We start from the raw sequence: 17,090 nt of genomic DNA, 5'->3' as shown, positions 1-17,090 counted from the left end.
TGTATTTAGCCATTCAGCCTGACCTCCTCTTGACTAGGCTCCAGCTGTATTTAGCCATTCAGCCTGACCTCCTCCTGACTAGGCTTCAGCTGTATTTAGCCATTCAGCCTGACCTCCTCCTGACTAGGCTCCAGCTGTATTTAGCCATTCAGCCTGACCTCCTGACTAGGCTCCAGCTGTATTTAGCCATTCAGCCTGACCTCCTGACTAGGCTCCAGCTGTATTTAGCCATTCAGCCTGACCTCCTCCTGACTAGGCTCCAGCTGTATTTAGCCATTCAGCCTGACCTCCTCCTGACTAGGCTCCAGCTGTATTTAGCCATTCAGCCTGACCTCCTCCTGACTAGGCTCCAGCTGTATTTAGCCATTCAGCCTGACCTCCTCCTGACTAGGCTCCAGCTGTATTTAGCCATTCAGCCTGACCTCCTCCTGACTAGGCTCCAGCTGTATTTAGCCATTCAGCCTGACCTCCTCCTGACTAGGCTCCAGCTGTATTTAGCCATTCAGCCTGACCTCCTCCTGACTAGGCTCCAGCTGTATTTAGCCATTCAGCCTGACCTCCTCCTGACTAGGCTCCAGCTGTATTTAGCCATTCAGCCTGACCTCCTCCTGACTAGGCTCCAGCTGTATTTAGCCATTCAGCCTGACCTCCTGACTAGGCTCCAGCTGTATTTAGCCATTCAGCCTGACCTCCTCCTGACTAGGCTCCAGCTGTATTTAGCCATTCAGCCTGACCTCCTCCTGACCTCCAAGGCCCTTTAAATCCCCTGACTCTGTCTTCTATCCTGCCTCACAACACCACACTACAGCCAGCTCAGAGAGGATCAATAACACACCCGTGCATGCTGGGAAAGCAAAGGATGCTGCTCTTTTCTATTTTAACTGTTGATAGTTCACTGTCAGTGGTGATAGTTCAAGGTAGTTTAAGGTAAACAGGGCTTGTGGGGTGTTCTTCACATTGTGGCAGAGTTTATCTCCTTATGTATACCGACTTCTATCCTCAACTCTGTCCCGTCTGTCAGCTGGCCATCTTCGTAGGCCGTGCCTCCAACATCTACCCCCTCTCCTTCCTGCTCAACTTGGGACACAGACACAAGATCAGGGGGAACTTCCAGCATATGATGATGTTTGCAGGTACAGAGCAATGATGTCTGTAGTATAGAGCAATGATGTCTGTATTATAGAGCAATGATGTCTGTAGTATAGAGCAATGATGTCTGTAGTATAGAGCAATGATGTCTGTAGTATAGAGCAATGATGTCTGTATTATAGAGCAATGATGTCTGTAGTATAGAGCAATGATGTCTGTAGTATAGAGCAATGATGTCTGTAGTATAGAGCAATGATGTCTGTATTATAGAGCAATGATGTCTGTAGTATAGAGCAATGATGTCTGTAGTATAGAGCAATGATGTCTGTATTATAGAGCAATGATGTCTGTAGTATAGAGCAATGATGTCTGTAGTATAGAGCAATGATGTCTGTAGTATAGAGCAATGATGTCTGTATTATAGAGCAATGATGTCTGTAGTATAGAGCAATGATGTCTGTAGTATAGAGCAATGATGTCTGTATTATAGAGCAATGATGTCTGTAGTATAGAGCAATGATGTCTGTAGTATAGAGCAATGATGTCTGTAGTATAGAGCAATGATGTCTGTATTATAGAGCAATGATGTCTGTAGTATAGAGCAATGATGTCTGTAGTATAGAGCAATGATGTCTGTATTATAGAGCAATGATGTCTGTAGTATAGAGCAATGATGTCTGTAGTATAGAGCAATGATGTCTGTAGTATAGAGCAATGATGTCTGTAGTATAGAGCAATGATGTCTGTAGTATAGAGCAATGATGTATGTAGTATAGAGCTACAGTACAGATGGGAACAGCCAGAGGGGGGATGGGTACAGATGGGAACAGCCAGAGGGGGGATGGGTACAGATGGGAACAGCCAGAGGGGGGATGGGTACAGATGGGAACAGCCAGAGGGGGGATGGGTACAGATGGGAACAGCCAGAGGGGTATCCTACGAAGCAGGTTTGAGGTAACTTTGAGATGAACCAGTACAGTAGCCCCACTACAGAGCTGTCCCCTGAGATGAACCAGTACAGTAGTCCCACTACAGAGCTGTCCCCTGAGATGAACCAGTACAGTAGTCCCACTACAGAGCTGTCCCCTGAGATGAACCAGTACAGTATCCCCACTACAGAGCTGTCCCCTGAGATGAACCAGTACAGTAGTCCCACTACAGAGCTGTCCCCTGAGATGAACCAGTACAGTAGTCCCACTACAGAGCTGTCCCCTGAGATGAACCAGTACAGTAGTCCCACTACAGAGCTGTCCCCTGAGATGAACCAGTACAGTAGTCCCACTACAGAGCTGTCCCCTGAGATGAACCAGTACAGTAGCCCCACTACAGAGCTGTCCCCTGAGATGAACCAGTACAGTAGTCCCACTACAGAGCTGTCCCCTGAGATGAACCAGTACAGTAGTCCCACTACAGCTAGAGCTGTCCCCTGAGATGAACCAGTACAGTAGTCCCACTACAGCTAGAGCTGTCCCCTGAGATGAACCAGTACAGTAGTCCCACTACAGCTAGAGCTGTCCCCTGAGATGAACCAGTACAGTAGTCCCACTACAGAGCTGTCCCCTGAGATGAACCAGTACAGTAGTCCCACTACAGAGCTGTCCCCTGAGATGAACCAGTACAGTAGTCCCACTACAGAGCTGTCCCCTGAGATGAACCAGTACAGTAGTCCCACTACAGAGCTGTCCCCTGAGATGAACCAGTACAGTAGTCCCACTACAGAGCTGTCCCCTGAGATGAACCAGTACAGTAGTCCCACTACAGAGCTGTCCCCTGAGATGAACCAGTACAGTAGTCCCACTACAGAGCTGTCCCCTGAGATGAACCAGTACAGTAGTCCCACTACAGAGCTGTCCCCTGAGATGAACCAGTACAGTAGTCCCACTACAGAGCTGTCCCCTGAGATGAACCAGTACAGTAGTCCCACTACAGAGCTGTCCCCTGAGATGAACCAGTACAGTAGTCCCACTACAGAGCTGTCCCCTGAGATGAACCAGTACAGTAGTCCCACTACAGCTAGAGCTGTCCCCTGAGATGAACCAGTACAGTAGTCCCACTACAGCTAGAGCTGTCCCCTGAGATGAACCAGTACAGTAGCCCCACTACAGCTAGAGCTGTCCCCTGAGATGAACCAGTACAGTAGCCCCACTACAGAGCTGTCCCCTGAGATGAACCAGTACAGTAGTCCCACTACAGAGCTGTCCCCTGAGATGAACCAGTACAGTAGCCCCACTACAGAGCTGTCCCCTGAGATGAACCAGTACAGTAGTCCCACTACAGAGCTGTCCCCTGAGATGAACCAGTACAGTAGTCCCACTACAGAGCTGTCCCCTGAGATGAACCAGTACAGTAGTCCCACTACAGAGCTGTCCCCTGAGATGAACCAGTACAGTAGTCCCACTACAGAGCTGTCCCTGAGATGAACCAGTACAGTAGTCCCACTCAGCTAGAGCTGTCCCCTGAGATGAACCAGTACAGTAGTCCCACTACAGAGCTGTCCCCTGAGATGAACCAGTACAGTAGTCCCACTACAGCTAGAGCTGTCCCCTGAGATGAACCAGTACAGTAGCCCCACTACAGCTAGAGCTGTCCCCTGAGATGAACCAGTACAGTAGCCCCACTACAGCTAGAGCTGTCCCCTGAGATGAACCAGTACAGTAGTCCCACTACAGAGCTGTCCCCTGAGATGAACCAGTACAGTAGTCCCACTACAGAGCTGTCCCCTGAGATGAACCAGTACAGTAGCCCCACTACAGAGCTGTCCCCTGAGATGAACCAGTACAGTGGCCCCACTACAGAGCTGTCCCCTGAGATGAACCAGTACAGTAGTCCCACTACAGAGCTGTCCCCTGAGATGAACCAGTACAGTAGTCCCACTACAGAGCTGTCCCCTGAGATGAACCAGTACAGTAGTCCCACTACAGAGCTGTCCCCTGAGATGAACCAGTACAGTAGCCCCACTACAGAGCTGTCCCCTGAGATGAACCAGTACAGTAGTCCCACTACAGAGCTGTCCCCTGAGATGAACCAGTACAGTAGTCCCACTACAGAGCTGTCCCCTGAGATGAACCAGTACAGTATCCCCACTACAGAGCTGTCCCCTGAGATGAACCAGTACAGTATCCCCACTACAGAGCTGTCCCCTGAGATGAACCAGTACAGTAGCCCCACTACAGAGCTGTCCCCTGAGATGAACCAGTACAGTAGCCCCACTACAGAGCTGTCCCCTGAGATGAACCAGTACAGTAGTCCCACTACAGAGCTGTCCCCTGAGATGAACCAGTACAGTAGTCCCACTACAGCTAGAGCTGTCCCCTGAGATGAACCAGTACAGTAGTCCCACTACAGAGCTGTCCCCTGAGATGAACCAGTACAGTAGTCCCACTACAGAGCTGTCCCCTGAGATGAACCAGTACAGTAGTCCCACTACAGAGCTGTCCCCTGAGATGAACCAGTACAGTAGCCCCACTACAGAGCTGTCCCTGAGATGAACCAGTACAGTAGTCCCACTACAGAGCTGTCCCCTGAGATGAACCAGTACAGTAGTCCCACTACAGAGCTGTCCCCTGAGATGAACCAGTACAGTAGTCCCACTACAGAGCTGTCCCCTGAGATGAACCAGTACAGTAGCCCCACTACAGAGCTGTCCCCTGAGATGAACCAGTACAGTAGTCCCACTACAGCTAGAGCTGTCCCCTGAGATGAACCAGTACAGTAGTCCCACTACAGAGCTGTTCCCTGAGATTAACCAGTACAGTAGCCCCACTACAGAGCTGTCCCTGAGATGAACCAGTACAGTAGTCCCACTACAGCTAGAGCTGTCCCCTGAGATGAACCAGTACAGTAGTCCCACTACAGAGCTGTCCCGAGATGAACCAGTACAGTAGTCCCACTACAGAGCTGTCCCGAGATGAACCAGTACAGTAGCCCCACTACAGAGCTGTCCCCTGAGATGAACCAGTACAGTAGCCCCACTACAGAGCTGTCCCCTGAGATGAACCAGTACAGTAGTCCCACTACAGAGCTGTCCCCTGAGATGAACCAGTACAGTAGTCCCACTACAGAGCTGTCCCCTGAGATGAACCAGTACAGTAGTCCCACTACAGAGCTGTCCCCTGAGATGAACCAGTACAGTAGTCCCACTACAGAGCTGTCCCCTGAGATGAACCAGTACAGTAGTCCCACTACAGAGCTGTCCCCTGAGATGAACCAGTACAGTAGTCCCACTACAGAGCTGTCCCCTGAGATGAACCAGTACAGTAGCCCCACTACAGAGCTGTCCCCTGAGATGAACCAGTACAGTAGCCCCACTACAGAGCTGTCCCCTGAGATGAACCAGTACAGTAGTCCCACTACAGAGCTGTCCCCTGAGATGAACCAGTACAGTAGCCCCACTACAGAGCTGTCCCTGAGATGAACCAGTACAGTAGTCCCACTACAGAGCTGTCCCCTGAGATGAACCAGTACAGTAGCCCCACTACAGCTAGAGCTGTCCCCTGAGATGAACCAGTACAGTAGTCCCACTACAGCTAGAGCTGTCCCCTGAGATGAACCAGTACAGTAGCCCCACTACAGAGCTGTCCCCTGAGATGAACCAGTACAGTAGCCCCACTACAGAGCTGTCCCCTGAGATGAACCAGTACAGTAGCCCCACTACAGAGCTGTCCCCTGAGATGAACCAGTACAGTAGTCCCACTACAGAGCTGTCCCCTGAGATGAACCAGTACAGTAGCCCCACTACAGAGCTGTCCCCTGAGATAAACCAGTACAGTAGCCCCACTACAGCTAGAGCTGTCCCCTGAGATGAACCAGTACAGTAGTCCCACTACAGAGCTGTCCCCTGAGATGAACCAGTACAGTAGCCCCACTACAGCTAGAGCTGTCCCCTGAGATGAACCAGTACAGTAGTCCCACTACAGCTAGAGCTGTCCCCTGAGATGAACCAGTACAGTAGCCCCACTACAGAGCTGTCCCCTGAGATGAACCAGTACAGTAGCCCCACTACAGAGCTGTCCCCTGAGATGAACCAGTACAGTAGCCCCACTACAGAGCTGTCCCCTGAGATGAACCAGTACAGTAGTCCCACTACAGAGCTGTCCCGAGATGAACCAGTACAGTAGTCCCACTACAGAGCTGTCCCGAGATGAACCAGTACAGTAGCCCCACTACAGAGCTGTCCCCTGAGATGAACCAGTACAGTAGCCCCACTACAGAGCTGTCCCCTGAGATGAACCAGTACAGTAGCCCCACTACAGAGCTGTCCCCTGAGATGAACCAGTACAGTAGTCCCACTACAGAGCTGTCCCCTGAGATGAACCAGTACAGTAGTCCCACTACAGAGCTGTCCCCTGAGATGAACCAGTACAGTAGTCCCACTACAGAGCTGTCCCCTGAGATGAACCAGTACAGTAGCCCCACTACAGAGCTGTCCCTGAGATGAACCAGTACAGTAGTCCCACTACAGAGCTGTCCCCCTGAGATGAACCAGTACAGTAGTCCCACTACAGAGCTGTCCCCTGAGATGAACCAGAACAGTAGCCCCACTACAGAGCTGTCCCCTGAGATGAACCAGTACAGTAGTCCCACTACAGAGCTGTCCCCTGAGATGAACCAGTACAGTAGCCCCACTACAGAGCTGTCCCCTGAGATGAACCAGTACAGTAGCCCCACTACAGAGCTGTCCCCTGAGATGAACCAGTACAGTAGTCCCACTACGGAGCTGTCCCCTGAGATGAACCAGTACAGTAGTCCCACTACAGAGCTGTCCCCTGAGATGAACCAGTACAGTAGCCCCACTACAGAGCTGTCCCCTGAGATGAACCAGTACAGTAGTCCCACTACAGAGCTGTCCCCCTGAGATGAACCAGTACAGTAGTCCCACTACAGAGCTGTCCCCTGAGATGAACCAGTACAGTAGCCCCACTACAGAGCTGTCCCCTGAGATGAACCAGTACAGTAGCCCCACTACAGAGCTGTCCCCTGAGATGAACCAGTACAGTAGTCCCACTACAGAGCTGTCCCCTGAGATGAACCAGTACAGTAGTCCCACTACAGAGCTGTCCCCTGAGATGAACCAGTACAGTAGCCCCACTACAGCTAGAGCTGTCCCCTGAGATGAACCAGTACAGTAGTCCCACTACAGAGCTGTCCCCTGAGATGAACCAGTACAGTAGTCCCACTACAGAGCTGTCCCCTGAGATGAACCAGTACAGTAGCCCCACTACAGAGCTGTCCCCTGAGATGAACCAGTACAGTAGCCCCACTACAGCTAGAGCTGTCCCCTGAGATGAACCAGTACAGTAGTCCCACTACAGCTAGAGCTGTCCCCTGAGATGAACCAGTACAGTAGTCCCACTACAGAGCTGTCCCCTGAGATGAACCAGTACAGTAGTCCCACTACAGAGCTGTCCCCTGAGATGAACCAGTACAGTAGCCCCATTACAGCTAGAGCTGTCCCCTGAGATGAACCAGTACAGTAGTCCCACTACGACTAGAGCTGTCCCCTGAGATGAACCAGTACAGTAGTCCCACTACAGAGCTGTCCCCTGAGATGAACCAGTACAGTAGTCCCACTACAGAGCTGTCCCGAGATGAACCAGTACAGTAGCCCCACTACAGAGCTGTCCCCTGAGATGAACCAGTACAGTAGTCCCACTACAGAGCTGTCCCCTGAGATGAACCAGTACAGTAGTCCCACTACAGAGCTGTCCCCTGAGATGAACCAGTACAGTAGCCCCACTACAGAGCTGTCCCCTGAGATGAACCAGTACAGTAGTCCCACTACAGAGCTGTCCCCTGAGATGAACCAGTACAGTAGCCCCACTACAGAGCTGTCCCCTGAGATGAACCAGTACAGTAGTCCCACTACAGCTAGAGCTGTCCCCTGAGATGAACCAGTACAGTAGCCCCACTACAGAGCTGTCCCCTGAGATGAACCAGTACAGTAGCCCCACTACAGAGCTGTCCCCTGAGATGAACCAGTACAGTAGTCCCACTACAGAGCTGTCCCCTGAGATGAACCAGTACAGTAGCCCCACTACAGAGCTGTCCCCTGAGATGAACCAGTACAGTAGTCCCACTACAGAGCTGTCCCCTGAGATGAACCAGTACAGTAGTCCCACTACAGAGCTGTCCCGAGATGAACCAGTACAGTAGTCCCACTACAGCTAGAGCTGTCCCCTGAGATGAACCAGTACAGTAGTCCCACTACAGCTAGAGCTGTCCCCTGAGATGAACCAGTACAGTAGTCCCACTACAGAGCTGTCCCCTGAGATGAACCAGTACAGTAGCCCCACTACAGAGCTGTCCCCTGAGATGAACCAGTACAGTAGTCCCACTACAGAGCTGTCCCCTGAGATGAACCAGTACAGTAGTCCCACTACAGAGCTGTCCCCTGAGATGAACCAGTACAGTAGTCCCACTACAGAGCTGTCCCCTGAGATGAACCAGTACAGTAGTCCCACTACAGAGCTGTCCCCTGAGATGAACCAGTACAGTAGTCCCACTACAGAGCTGTCCCCTGAGATGAACCAGTACAGTAGTCCCACTACAGAGCTGTCCCCTGAGATGAACCAGTACAGTAGTCCCACTACAGAGCTGTCCCCTGAGATGAACCAGTACAGTAGTCCCACTACAGAGCTGTCCCCTGAGATGAACCAGTACAGTAGCCCCACTACAGAGCTGTCCCCTGAGATGAACCAGTACAGTAGTCCCACTACGACTAGAGCTGAGATTACATCAGCCAATCAGCTTCACGGAAATTTGGCTAACGGAGGTCATGGATGGTTTCACGATCAACATAACTGACAGGTGTTTGGAACTTTCGGGGAAAAGTAGGGTGGAGGTGTCTGTCTGTATGTGAACAATCAATGATGCCACAGTAACCTGACCTGGGGAGTTCCCTGGTCACCTTCACCATGTCACAGCTGCCGACCTGGGGAGTTCCCTGGTCACCTTCACCATGTCACAGCTGCCGACCTGGGGAGTTCCCTGGTCACCTTCACCATGTCACAGCTGCCGACCTGGGGAGTTCCCTAGTCAACTTCACCATGTCACAGCTGCCGACCTGGGGAGTTCCCTGGTCACCTTCACCATGTCACAGCTGCCGACCTGGGGAGTTCCCTAGGCACCTTCACCATGTCACAGCTGCCGACCTGGGGAGTTCCCTAGGCACCTTCACCATGTCACAGCTGCCGACCTGGGGAGTTCCCTGGTCACTGTCACAGTGAAGGAGAGGGTTTGTTCCCCTTGTGGAGCTGTTAGCAGTGGGCTGCCGACCTGGGGAGTTCCCTGGTCACCTTCACAGTGAAGGAGAGGGTTTGTTCCCCTTGTGGAGCTGTTAGCAGTGGGCTGCCGACCTGGGGAGTTCCCTGGTCACCTTCACAGTGAAGGAGAGGGTTTGTTCCCCTTGTGGAGCTGTTAGCAGTGGGCTGCCGACCTGGGGAGTTCCCTAGTCACCTTCACCATGTCACAGCTGCCGACCTGGGGAGTTCCCCTGGTCACTGTCACAGTGAAGGAGAGGGTTTGTTCCCCTTGTGGAGCTGTTAGCAGTGGGCTGCCGACCTGGGGAGTTCCCTGGTCACCTTCACAGTGAAGGAGAGGGTTTGTTCCCCTTGTGGAGCTGTTAGCAGTGGGCTGCCGACCTGGGGAGTTCCCTAGTCACCTTCACCATGTCACAGCTGCCGACCTGGGGAGTTCCCTGGTCACTGTCACAGTGAAGGAGAGGGTTTGTTCCCCTTGTGGAGCTGTTAGCAGTGGGCTGCCGACCTGGGGAGTTCCCTGGTCACCTTCACCATGTCACAGCTGCCGACCTGGGGAGTTCCCTGGTCACTGTCACAGTGAAGGAGAGGGTTTGTTCCCTTGTGGAGCTGTTAGCAGTGGGCTGCCGACCTGGGGAGTTCCCTGGTCACCTTCACCATGTCACAGCTGCCGACCTGGGGAGTTCCCTGGTCACTTTCACAGTGAAGGAGAGGGTTTGTTCCCCTTGTGGAGCTGTTAGCAGTGGGCTGCCGACCTGGGGAGTTCCCTGGTCACCTTCACAGTGAAGGAGAGGGTTTGTTCCCCTCGTGGGAGCTGTTAGCAGTGGGCTGCCGACCTGGGGAGTTCCCTGGTCACCTTCACAGTGAAGGAGAGGGTTTGTTCCCCTTGTGGAGCTGTTAGCAGTGGGCTGCCGACCTGGGGAGTTCCCTGGTCACCTTCACAGTGAAGGAGAGGGTTTGTTCCCCTCGTGGAGCTGTTAGCAGTGGGCTGCCGACCTGGGGAGTTCCCTGGTCACCTTCACAGTGAAGGAGAGGGTTTGTTCCCCTCGTGGAGCTGTTAGCAGTGGGCTGCCGACCTGGGGAGTTCCCTGGTCACCTTCACAGTGAAGGAGAGGGTTTGTTCCCCTCGTGGAGCTGTTAGCAGTGGGCTGCCGACCTGGGGAGTTCCCTGTTCACTGGGCTGCCGACCTGGGGAGTTCCCTGTTCACTGGGCTGCCGACCTGGGGAGTTCCCTAGAAGTGGGCTGCCGACCTGGGGAGTTCCCTAGCACTGGGCTGCCGACCTGGGGAGTTCCCTAGCGTGATAGTGTTGTCTACATCCCACGATCCATCAACGCTAAACTGGCCTCAAACACTATCCACAAAGTCACCACAGGCTGTTATCTCTGGAGATTAAAACCACTGTTTCCTACCTTCAAACAGCATGTTAAAGTTCCTAATCATATGGAGAAGATCATTCACCTTCTCTACCCCAAAGTGAATGATGTCTATTGCTGAACTGCTCTGCCTCCGCTGGGACAGTCTGACCACAACCTCATCCAGCTGCTATCAGAATACAGCCCACTGGTCCAGAGGCAACGCGTCACTCAGGCGGTGATTCACGAATGGACACCCGAAGCTGGAGAGGCAATACATTTACATTTTATATTTGAGTCATTTAGCAGACGCTCTTATCCAGAGCGACTTACAGTTAGTGAGTGCATACATTATTCATACTTTCAATACAGAGCTGCTTTGAAGGTACAGATTGGAATCTATTCATAGACGATTGGGAGGAGGATTTTAATGGTCTTTCTGAATGTATAACAGACTATGTTAACTTCTGTACTGACAATGTGGTGCCAAGCAAAACTGTGAAATTTTATGCAAATAATAAGCCACAAAAGAACTCAAGGAGGCACTGAACAGGAAGAAGGCTTTTGAAACAGGAAATAGGGGTGAGGTGAGAGTAGTACAGTAGGAGATTACAGGACTGATCAGGAGGGATGAGATGAGGGTAGTACAGAAGGAGATTACAGGACTGATCAGGAGGGATGAGGTGAGGGTAGTACAGTAGGAGATTACAGGACTGATCAGGAGGGATGAGGTGGGTAGTACAGTAGGAGATTACAGGACTGATCAGGAGGGATGAGGTGGGAGTAGTACAGTAGGAGATTACAGGACTGATCAGGAGGGATGAGGTGAGAGTAGTACAGTAGGAGATTACAGGACTGATCAGGAGGGATGAGATGAGGGTAGTACAGTAGGAGATAACAGGACTGATCAGGAGGGATGAGGTGAGGGTAGTACAGTAGGAGATTACAGGACTGATCAGGAGGGATGAGATGAGGGTAGTACAGTAGGAGATTACAGGACTGATCAGGAGGGATGAGATGAGGGTAGTACAGTAGGAGATTACAGGACTGATCAGGAGGGATGAGATGAGGGTAGTACAGTAGGAGATTACAGGACTGATCAGGAGGGATGAGGTGAGGGTAGTACAGAAGGAGATTACAGGACTGATCAGGAGGGATGAGGTGAGGGTAGTACAGAAGGAGATTACAGGACTGATCAGGAGGGATGAGGTGGGAGTAGTACAGTAGGAGATTAAAGGACTGATCAGGAGGGATGAGGTGAGGGTAGTACAGTAGGAGATTACAGGACTGATCAGGAGGGATGAGGTGAGAGTAGTACAGTAGGAGATTACAGGACTGATCAGGAGGGATGAGATGAGGGTAGTACAGTAGGAGATTACAGGACTGATCAGGAGGGATGAGGTGAGGGTAGTACAGAAGGAGATTACAGGACTGATCAGGAGGGATGAGGTGAGGGTAGTACAGTAGGAGATTACAGGACTGATCAGGAGGGATGAGATGAGGGTAGTACAGTAGGAGATTACAGGACTGATCAGGAGGGATGAGATGAGGGTAGTACAGAAGGAGATTACAGGACTGATCAGGAGGGATGAGGTGAGGGTAGTACAGTAGGAGATTACAGGACTGATCAGGAGGGATGAGATGAGGGTAGTACAGTAGGAGATTACAGGACTGATCAGGAGGGATGAGATGAGGGTAGTACAGTAGGAGATTACAGGACTGATCAGGAGGGATGAGGTGAGGGTAGTACAGTAGGAGATTACAGGACTGATCAGGAGGGATGAGGTGAGGGTAGTACAGTAGGAGATTACAGGACTGATCAGGAGGGATGAGATGAGGGTAGTACAGTAGGAGATTACAGGACTGATCAGGAGGGATGAGGTGAGGGTAGTACAGTAGGAGATTACAGGACTGATCAGGAGGGATGAGGTGGGTAGTACAGTAGGAGATTACAGGACTGATCAGGAGGGATGAGGTGAGGGTAGTACAGTAGGAGATTACAGGACTGATCAGGAGGGATGAGGTGAGGGTAGTACAGTAGGAGATTACAGGACTGATCAGGAGGGATGAGGTGAGGGTAGTACAGTAGGAGATTACAGGACTGATCAGGAGGGATGAGGTGAGGGTAGTACAGTAGGAGATTACAGGACTGATCAGGAGGGATGAGGTGGGTAGTACAGTAGGAGATTACAGGACTGATCAGGAGGGATGAGGTGAGGGTAGTACAGTAGGAGATTACAGGACTGATCAGGAGGGATGAGGTGAGGGTAGTACAGAAGGAGATTACAGGACTGATCAGGAGGGATGAGGTGAGGGTAGTACAGAAGGAGATTACAGGACTGATCAGGAGGGATGAGGTGGGAGTAGTACAGTAGGAGATTAAAGGACTGATCAGGAGGGATGAGGTGAGGGTAGTACAGTAGGAGATTACAGGACTGATCAGGAGGGATGAGGTGAGAGTAGTACAGTAGGAGATTACAGGACTGATCAGGAGGGATGAGATGAGGGTAGTACAGAAGGAGATTACAGGACTGATCAGGAGGGATGAGGTGAGGGTAGTACAGTAGGGAGATTACAGGACTGATCAGGAGGGATGAGATGAGGGTAGTACAGTAGGAGATTACAGGACTGATCAGGAGGGATGAGATGAGGGTAGTACAGTAGGAGATTACAGGACTGATCAGGAGGGATGAGGTGAGGGTAGTACAGTAGGAGATTACAGGACTGATCAGGAGGGATGAGGTGAGGGTAGTACAGTAGGAGATTACAGGACTGATCAGGAGGGATGAGATGAGGGTAGTACAGTAGGAGATTACAGGACTGATCAGGAGGGATGAGGTGAGGGTAGTACAGTAGGAGATTACAGGACTGATCAGGAGGGATGAGGTGGGTAGTACAGTAGGAGATTACAGGACTGATCAGGAGGGATGAGGTGAGGGTAGTACAGTAGGAGATTACAGGACTGATCAGGAGGGATGAGGTGAGGGTAGTACAGTAGGAGATTACAGGACTGATCAGGAGGGATGAGGTGAGGGTAGTACAGTAGGAGATTACAGGACTGATCAGGAGGGATGAGGTGAGGGTAGTACAGTAGGAGATTACAGGACTGATCAGGAGGGATGAGGTGGGTAGTACAGTAGGAGATTACAGGACTGATCAGGAGGGATGAGGTGAGGGTAGTACAGTAGGAGATTACAGGACTGATCAGGAGGGATGAGGTGAGGGTAGTACAGTAGGAGATTACAGGACTGATCAGGAGGGATGAGGTGAGGGTAGTACAGTAGAAGATTACAGGACTGATCAGGAGGGATGAGATGAGGGTAGTACAGTAGGAGATTACAGGACTGATCAGGAGGGATGAGGTGAGGGTAGTACAGTAGGAGATTACAGGACTGATCAGGAGGGATGAGATGAGGGTAGTACAGTAGGAGATTACAGGACTGATCAGGAGGGATGAGGTGAGGGTAGTACAGTAGGAGATTACAGGACTGATCAGGAGGGATGAGGTGAGGGTAGTACAGTAGGAGATTACAGGACTGATCAGGAGGGATGAGAGTAGTACAGAAGGAGATTACAGGACTGATCAGGAGGGATGAGAGTAGTACAGAAGGAGATTACAGGACTGATCAGGAGGGATGAGGTGAGGGTAGTACAGAAGGAGATTACAGGACTGATCAGGAGGGATGAGGTGAGGGTAGTACAGAAGGAGATTACAGGACTGATCAGGAGGGATGAGGTGAGGGTAGTACAGTAGGAGATTACAGGACTGATCAGGAGGGATGAGGTGAGGGTAGTACAGTAGGAGATTACAGGACTGATCAGGAGGGATGAGGTGAGTGTAGTACAGTAGGAGATAACAGGACTGATCAGGAGGGATGAGGTGAGGGTAGTACAGAAGGAGATTACAGGACTGATCAGGAGGGATGAGGTGGGTAGTACAGTAGGAGATTACAGGACTGATCAGGAGGGATGAGGTGAGGGTAGTACAGTAGGAGATTACAGGACTGATCAGGAGGGATGAGATGAGGGTAGTACAGTAGGAGATTACAGGACTGATCAGGAGGGATGAGGTGAGGGTAGTACAGTAGGAGATTACAGGACTGATCAGGAGGGATGAGGTGAGGGTAGTACAGTAGGAGATTACAGGACTGATCAGGAGGGATGAGGTGAGGGTAGTACAGAAGGAGATTACAGGACTGATCAGGAGGGATGAGGTGAGGGTAGTACAGTAGGAGATTACAGGACTGATCAGGAGGGATGAGGTGAGGGTAGTACAGTAGGAGATTACAGGACTGATCAGGAGGGATGAGGTGAGGGTAGTACAGTAGGAGATTACAGGACTGATCAGGAGGGATGAGGTGAGGGTAGTACAGTAGGAGATTACAGGACTGATCAGGAGGGATGAGGTGAGAGTAGTACAGAAGGAGATTACAGGACTGATCAGGAGGGATGAGGTGAGGGTAGTACAGAAGGAGATTACAGGACTGATCAGGAGGGATGAGGTGAGGGTAGTACAGTAGGAGATTACAGGACTGATCAGGAGGGATGAGGTGAGGGTAGTACAGAAGGAGATTACAGGACTGATCAGGAGGGATGAGGTGAGGGTAGTACAGAAGGAGATTACAGGACTGATCAGGAGGGATGAGGTGAGAGTAGTACAGTAGGGAGATTACAGGACTGATCAGGAGGGATGAGGTGAGAGTAGTACAGTAGGAGATTACAGGACTGATCAGGAGGGATGAGATGAGGGTAGTACAGTAGGAGATTACAGGACTGATCAGGAGGGATGAGATGAGGGTAGTACAGTAGGAGATTACAGGACTGATCAGGAGGGATGAGGTGAGGGTAGTACAGTAGGAGATTACAGGACTGATCAGGAGGGATGAGGTGAGGGTAGTACAGTAGGAGATTACAGGACTGATCAGGAGGGATGAGATGAGGGTAGTACAGTAGGAGATTACAGGACTGATCAGGAGGGATGAGGTGAGGGTAGTACAGTAGGAGATTACAGGACTGATCAGGAGGGATGAGGTGGGTAGTACAGTAGGAGATTACAGGACTGATCAGGAGGGATGAGGTGAGGGTAGTACAGTAGGAGATTACAGGACTGATCAGGAGGGATGAGGTGAGGGTAGTACAGTAGGAGATTACAGGACTGATCAGGAGGGATGAGGTGAGGGTAGTACAGTAGGAGATTACAGGACTGATCAGGAGGGATGAGGTGAGGGTAGTACAGTAGGAGATTACAGGACTGATCAGGAGGGATGAGGTGGGTAGTACAGTAGGAGATTACAGGACTGATCAGGAGGGATGAGGTGAGGGTAGTACAGTAGGAGATTACAGGACTGATCAGGAGGGATGAGGTGAGGGTAGTACAGTAGGAGATTACAGGACTGATCAGGAGGGATGAGGTGAGGGTAGTACAGTAGAAGATTACAGGACTGATCAGGAGGGATGAGATGAGGGTAGTACAGTAGGAGATTACAGGACTGATCAGGAGGGATGAGGTGAGGGTAGTACAGTAGGAGATTACAGGACTGATCAGGAGGGATGAGATGAGGGTAGTACAGTAGGAGATTACAGGACTGATCAGGAGGGATGAGGTGAGGGTAGTACAGTAGGAGATTACAGGACTGATCAGGAGGGATGAGGTGAGGGTAGTACAGTAGGAGATTACAGGACTGATCAGGAGGGATGAGAGTAGTACAGAAGGAGATTACAGGACTGATCAGGAGGGATGAGAGTAGTACAGAAGGAGATTACAGGACTGATCAGGAGGGATGAGGTGAGGGTAGTACAGAAGGAGATTACAGGACTGATCAGGAGGGATGAGGTGAGGTAGTACAGAAGGAGATTACAGGACTGATCAGGAGGGATGAGGTGAGGGTAGTACAGTAGGAGATTACAGGACTGATCAGGAGGGATGAGGTGAGGGTAGTACAGAAGGAGATTACAGGACTGATCAGGAGGGATGAGGTGAGGGTAGTACAGAAGGAGATTACAGGACTGATCAGGAGGGATGAGGTGAGAGTAGTACAGTAGGAGATTACAGGACTGATCAGGAGGGATGAGGTGAGGGTAGTACAGTAGGAGATTACAGGACTGATCAGGAGGGATGAGATGAGGGTAGTACAGTAGGAGATTACAGGACTGATCAGGAGGGATGAGAGTAGTACAGTAGGAGATTACAGGACTGATCAGGAGGGATGAGATGAGGGTAGTACAGTAGGAGATTACAGGACTGATCAGGAGGGATGAGGTGAGAGTAGTACAGTAGGAGATTACAGGACTGATCAGGAGGGATGAGGTGAGTGTAGTACAGTAGGAGATAACAGGACTGATCAGGAGGGATGAGGTGAGGGTAGTACAGAAGGAGATTACAGGACTGATCA

General features: G+C 51.1%; 1 protein-coding gene across 2 annotated transcripts in view; it reads left to right on the top strand.

Annotated features, from left to right (window-relative positions):
• slc9a7 (solute carrier family 9 member 7) overlaps positions 1 to 17,090 on the top strand; it is a 180,493-nt gene that overhangs the window by 69,541 nt on the left and 93,862 nt on the right. For both annotated transcript variants that reach the window (XM_041889517.1, XM_041889516.1), the window contains exon 11: positions 1,022 to 1,133. In XM_041889517.1, coding sequence (XP_041745451.1) covers positions 1,022 to 1,133 — 112 coding nt within the window. The remainder of the gene's footprint in view (positions 1 to 1,021; positions 1,134 to 17,090) is intronic.

Source organism: Coregonus clupeaformis, unplaced genomic scaffold, assembly GCF_020615455.1.
Source record: "Coregonus clupeaformis isolate EN_2021a unplaced genomic scaffold, ASM2061545v1 scaf0028, whole genome shotgun sequence".
Classification (NCBI taxonomy): domain Eukaryota; kingdom Metazoa; phylum Chordata; class Actinopteri; order Salmoniformes; family Salmonidae; genus Coregonus; species Coregonus clupeaformis.
The sequence above is the reverse complement of the archived record's forward strand: the minus strand, read 5'-3'. Positions and strand labels throughout refer to the sequence as shown.